At 44.7% G+C, this 6,128-nt stretch overlaps 1 protein-coding gene across 1 annotated transcript; it reads right to left on the minus strand.

Moving 5' to 3' along the window:
- Positions 1–2,716: 2,716 nt before the first annotated feature.
- Positions 2,717–4,918, minus strand: LOC134481589 (glyceraldehyde-3-phosphate dehydrogenase-like). Its single transcript, XM_087581999.1, has 2 exons — positions 4,771–4,918; positions 2,717–4,609 (listed from the first exon to the last, which is right to left on the minus strand). Exons 1-2 carry the CDS (start codon positions 4,901–4,903, stop codon positions 3,903–3,905), a joined length of 840 nt encoding a protein of 279 aa, XP_087438125.1. The 5' UTR covers positions 4,904–4,918; the 3' UTR covers positions 2,717–3,902.
- Between the last annotated feature and the right edge of the window lie 1,210 nt (positions 4,919–6,128).

Here is a 6,128-nt window from a genome sequence, read left to right on the forward strand (position 1 = left end):
CTGGTCTACAGAATGAGTTCCAGAACAGCTAGGGATACACAGAGAAACCCTGACTAAAAAAAAAAAAAAAAAAAAAGAGTTAGGCAGGGTGTGGTGGCATTCACCTTTAATCTTAGTGATTGAGAACCAGAGGCTGCTGTTTAGAGGCCCAGTCAGGGCCAAAGAGTGAGATTGTTTACTTATGTATTTATTTGTTTTGTTTTGTTTTCAAGACAGGGATGCCCACTTGGCATGCCCTGCTTGCCTTAAAAAAAGAAAAAAGAAAGAAAGGAAGAGAGAGAGAGAGAGAGAGAGAGAGAGAGAGAGAGAGAGAGAGAGAGAGAGAGACCGCGCCTAGGACCAGAAGATCTCTGTAGCTGAGGTAAAGCATTTGCTGCTCAAGCCCTACAACCTGGACCATCTCAGAAGCCAGGTAAAGACAGAAGGAGAGAATGAACTCTAAATAGTTGTCCTCTGATTGCCACGTGCCCACGATGGTGCAGGTATCTGCACTCACACATCATATACACAAAAAATAAACATTTAATTTTTTTAGAAGGGGAGCTTGGGCTGGGCAGATGGCTCAGTAGATAAAACGATCAAGGTACCACTCAGAAGATCTGAGTTCACGTTCCCAGAATACCTGTTAAAAAGCCAGACTTCAATGCCTGTGCTGTAACTCCAGTGCTGTGCAGGGTGGAGACAGGGATCCTGGGGCTGGCTACTGTCTCACTGTAAGGTCAGTGAGAGACACTGATTCAAGGCAGAAAGGTAGAGAGTGGCAGAGCAGAACACCTGACATCTTCTGGCCTCTGTATATTAGTGGGCATGCATATCCACACACATAAAAACATATATATCTCACACACATAACACACACACACACACACACACACACACACACACACACACACACACACACACACACACGGGGTGTGGGGTGGGAGAGGCATTTGGGGAGACAGACACAAAAGAGAGTGAGATAGAGACAGAGAAAAAGAGGCAGGGTTGTGACCGGAGATCCTTGGGCCACTGGAACCCCTTAAAGGAGATTAAGGAATTTCTTTTATGACAGCTTAGCAGTTCTTGGAAGGCTGTCACAGAGGAAGCCTAGAGGCACCCAGTGTCTGCATCCTGGCCCAAGATGTAACTGTTTGCTTTTGCATGCATTTCTGCCATTGCAAACTGCCTGATTCAAGGGGGTGGGGGCGAGATAAAACAAAACTAAAATCAACAAAACAAAGCAAACGGCCCTACAAGAACTGAGCTGAGCAGGTGTCATACCTCTGGAGGGTCCTCAAAAGTTCCAGGTTTATTGCACCTCTGTGGCCCATGTCAAGGATTTTGTAATAGTGAGAAAAGCAGACTAGGTGTCCCCGTTAGGGTTTCTACTGCCATGATAAAACACCATGAGCAACACGAGCAACTTGAGGAGAGAAGGGTTTATTCTGGTTTACAGCTTGTAGTCCGTACCAGGGAAGTCAGGGTGAGAATTGGTTCTTTTTTTTTTTTTTTTTTTCCGGAGCTGGGGACCGAACCCAGGGCCTTGCGCTTCCTAGGTAAGCGCTCTACCACTGAGCTAAATCCCCAGCCCCAGGGTGAGAATTAAAGGCAGAAACCTGAAGACGGATTGACACAGAGGCCACTGAGGAGTGCTGCTTACTAGAGTGCTCAGACTGCTTTCTTATATCCAGGACCACCAGCCCAGGGGTGGCACTACCTACTGTGAGTCAGTCTGGTGGGGTCATTTTCTCAATTGAGATCCTTTTTTCCCCTAGTGACTCTACCTTGTGTTAAGCTGACATACAACTAGCCAGCATACTAGTATATATTCCAATATATCAAAAAAAAAAAAAAAAAAAACCAAAAAAACCCCCAACCAACCAACCAACCAACCAAACAAACAAACAAACAAAGAAACAAAACGAAAACCCAAAAACTGAAGCAAGGTGTGGTACTTATTGCTTGTATCGGGAGGCTGAAGATTAAGTAGTGCCAAGAGTTTGAGGCTAAGCTAGACCACATAGTGAGAGCTCAGGACATCCTGGACAATGTAGTAAGTCCATACTTCACCCTGTCCCCAGATAAAATAAAAATAAATAAATAGACTGGGTCTATAGTTCTGTGATGGACTATAAGCCTATTATGCATGGGTCCCTGAGTTCAATCCCCAGTACTACCAAAAGAATTAAATGAACAAATAAAATAAAAAATAAATAAATAAAAATAATATGAATGGGGGTTGGGGATTTAGCTCAGTGGTAGAGCGCTTGCCTAGGAAGCGCAAAGCCCTGGGTTCAAGGCCCTGGGTTCGGTCCCCAGCTCCGAAAAAAAGAACCAAAATAATAATAATAATAATAATAATATGAATGGCAGTAGAGGAGGCAGGTGGATCTCTGTGATTTTGAGGCCAGCCTGGTCTACAAATCGAGTTCCAGGACAGTCAGGGCTGTTACACAGAGAAATCCTGTCTAAACAAAACAAAACAGAACAAACGACAACAACAACAACAAAAACCCAACCAACTAACTGAACTCCAAACACAAAACAAAAAACTAAAAACTAAAAAACAAAATGGCTAAAATTTCAGTGGATCTTCTGGAAGAACGGTGCACACTCTTTAATCACTGAGCCATCATTCCAGCTCCTAAAATCTTTTTTTGTTTTAATGGGAAGGCTATCAGGGAAAAGGAACAATTTAACATTTTGTGTAATGCCAGAACACAGAGGTTGGGAATTAAAAAACATTTGTGCACGTTTATTAGGTAAGTAAGAAGAGAGCTGCCAGAACCCAGCCCGTCTCAGAGGCAACTCCCCCATCTTTGCTCTCACATTTTGTTAACAAGGTCAAGCCAGGTTCACATTCCCAGGCCGGGGGACACTCCTACCCTGTCCCTCCAAATGTTCACTTAATTGTCTGTTAACTGGTAAAAGAATGTAAAACTTGCTGTTATCTTAACCAAGGTGCCTGTGTTGTAAAAATACATAACCAAGGCCTGTCAAGCCCTCCTTAGCTTCATGCAGCCGGCCAGCTCCTTTGTTACCTCATCATACTGAGCTCTGGACCAAATGTCTAGGAGGATGAAATGAGAGCCTCGGATTCTGGACCCAGTGTCTAGAAGGATGAATTAAAGGCCTGCAAGCCAGGTGTCCTGGAGGAATCCCAGTCTTCAACCAACAGCCGTGCTTAATCCTTAATGTCAAAATGTGCTTGGAAGACCCTGTAGCTCACCCAAGCCCCTCCCCCTCTTCAGTTTCACCCTTTAAAAATGCAATACAGCTTCTTAGGGAACAGGGTTCAGATCCCAAACTGACCGCCTCCTGATTGCTCAGAAAATAAAGGTTTTGTTTTGAAGTTTCTCTTTCTGAATCGAGTTTTCTCAGTTTCCATCCCAAACTCAACAGGTATAGTGGTTCACACTATAATCTTGGTATTCAGGGAGGCTGCGAAATGAGTTCAAGGATACTTTGGGCTATAGGCAAGTTGTAGACTAGCCTAGGCTAAAGTGAGATCGTACCAAATAAACCCCAAAACTGTGTACAAGTCTCATTTTAGGAATTCAAATTTCTTTGAGGGTGAAGAACAAGTCTGCCCTTGGCAGATGCCCAGATATTTGTTTCAGTTTGGTAGTACAAAGTTTCTTTCTTGGTTTCATACTGTCCTGTTTATTATAACTGCCAACCTTGAAGTCAGAATTCTTTTTTTTTTTTTTTTTTTTTTTGAGGGTGCAGCGAACTTTATTGATGGTATTCAAGAGAGAAGGGAGGGCTCCCTAGGCCCCTCCTGTTATTATGGGGTCTGGGATGGAATTGTGAGGGAGATGCTCAGTGTTGGGGGTTAAGTTGGGATGGGGACTCCTTAGCAACTGAGGGTCTCTCTCTTGCTCTCAGTATCCTTGCTGGGCTGGGTGGTCCAGGGTTTCTTACTCCTTGGAAGCCATGCAGGCCATGAGGTCCACCACCCTGTTGCTGTAGCCGTATTCATTGTTATACCAGGAAATGAGCTTTATAAAGTGGTCATCGAGAGCAATGCCAGCCCTAGCATCAAAGGTGGAAGAGTGGGAGTTGCTGTTGAAGTCACAGGAGACAACCTGGTTCTCACTGTAGCCCAGGATGCCCTTTAGTGGGCCCTCAGACGCCTGCTTCACCACCTTCTTGATGTCATCATACTTGGCAGGTTTCTCCAGGCGGCATGTCAGATCCACAACGGATACATTGGGGGTAGGAACACGGAAGGCCATGCCAGTGAGCTTCCCGTTCAGCTCTGGGATGACCTTGCCCACAGCCTTGGCAGCACCAGTGGATGCAGGGATGATGTTCTGGGCTGCCCCACGGCCATCACGCCACGGCTTTCCAGAGGGGCCATCCACAGTCTTCTGAGTGGCAGTGATGGCATGGACTGTGGTCATGAGCCCTTCCACAATGCCAAAGTTCTCATGGATGACCTTGGCCAGGGGGGCTAAGCAGTGGGTGGTGCAGGATGCATTGCTGACAATCTTGAGGGAGTTGTCATATTTCTCGTGGTTCACACCCATCACAAACATGGGGCATCGGCTGAAGGGACAGAGATGATGACCCTTTTGGCCCCACCCTTCAGGTGAGCCCCAGCCTTCTCCATGGTGGTGAAGACGCCAGTAGACTCCACGACATACTCAGCACCAGCGTCACCCCATTTGATGTTAGCGGGATCTCGCTCCTGGAAGATGGTGCTGGGCTTCCCGTTGATGACAAGCTTCCCATTCTCAGCCTTGACTGTGCCGTTGAACCTGCCGTGGGTAGAGTCATACTGGAACATGTAGACCATGTAGTTGAGGTCAATGAAGGGGTCGTTGACGGCAACAATCTGCACTTTGTCAGAAGAGAAGGCAGCCCTGGTAACCAGGTGCCCAATACGGCCAAATCCATTCACACTGACCTTCACCATCTTGTCTATGAGATGAGGCTGGCACTGCACGGGAAGATGTGGCTGTCTCTGGAACAGGGAGGAGGAGAGAACGAAGTCAGAATTCTTGTTTTGATTTATCTGTACTTTCCAATCTCATCCAGTAGATGCTTGGTAAACTTGGTTTTTTTGTGGTTGATTGTTGTTGGTTTTTGAGACAAGGTCTCACATTATAGCTCCGGCTGTCCTGAAACTCAATGTAGACCAGGCTGGCCTTGAACTCACAAAGATCCACCTGCTTCTGCCTCCCTAATGCAGATCTTAAATGCATGTATAAGCATGCATTCTTTTTTTTTTTTTTTTTTTTTTTTGGCTTTAGCTCTGCTCTTTATTGAAGTGTTCAATTGAACATTTCTTTTATTCTTTTTCATTTTTTTTTATTTAGAGAATACTTTATTAGTTTTTGTAATCAAACCCACGTATATAAGACCTTACATATTTAATACAGTGTGTTACCCCTGTACAAATGGAAAAAACTTAAGTTCAACATTTCTAGACCAATATGGCTGTTAATTTCTGTACAGTGCCAACTCAACACAGTAAACGGGGATACTTTTTTCGAAAGTTGACAGCACAGGTAAAGTTTCAAAAAATTCAAATTATATATCTGTATATATATATTTATATTTATATAAAAAGACCAATAATAGCAGTGTGTTAATAAGCATGCATTCTTAATTGCAAAGTCATCTCTCCAGCCTGTTCTGTTTTTGAAATGGGGTCTCTTGTAGCACAGGCTTTGTCAAGGATAGACTTAAACTCCTAATCCTCCTGCCCCTGTCTTTTATTGTGCTGGGATTACAAGCATAAAACACTAGGTTGGTTTTTTCCCCCCCTTTCTACCATCCCTTTTCCTCCTCCCCCTCCCCCTCCCCCCCACTTCTCTTTTCTGAGATAGTATCTCATGAATCCCAGGCTGGTCTACGACTTACTAGATACCTGAGACTGGCCTTGAGCCTCCAGTCTTCCAGTACCTACCCACCTCTTGGGATAGCCATTTTTTATAGGAAGATCCAGTTTGAGGCCGGCCTTGGCGACATAGCCAGCCTTGGTCTAGACAACAAAAGTTAGTCCAAGTGTAAGGTCCAGCAAAGGAGCTACTGACATACATAGTATGTGTATGTATAAAAGACATATTTCCGGTTCTCCCAGAAAGTGTCGGTCAGCTTTTATTATCTGGATGTTTCCTGCATCCATCTATTTAGGT

This window comes from Rattus norvegicus, chromosome 13, assembly GCF_021556685.1.
Source record: "Rattus norvegicus strain SHRSP/BbbUtx chromosome 13, alternate assembly SHRSP_T2T, whole genome shotgun sequence".
Lineage (NCBI taxonomy): Eukaryota > Metazoa > Chordata > Mammalia > Rodentia > Muridae > Rattus > Rattus norvegicus.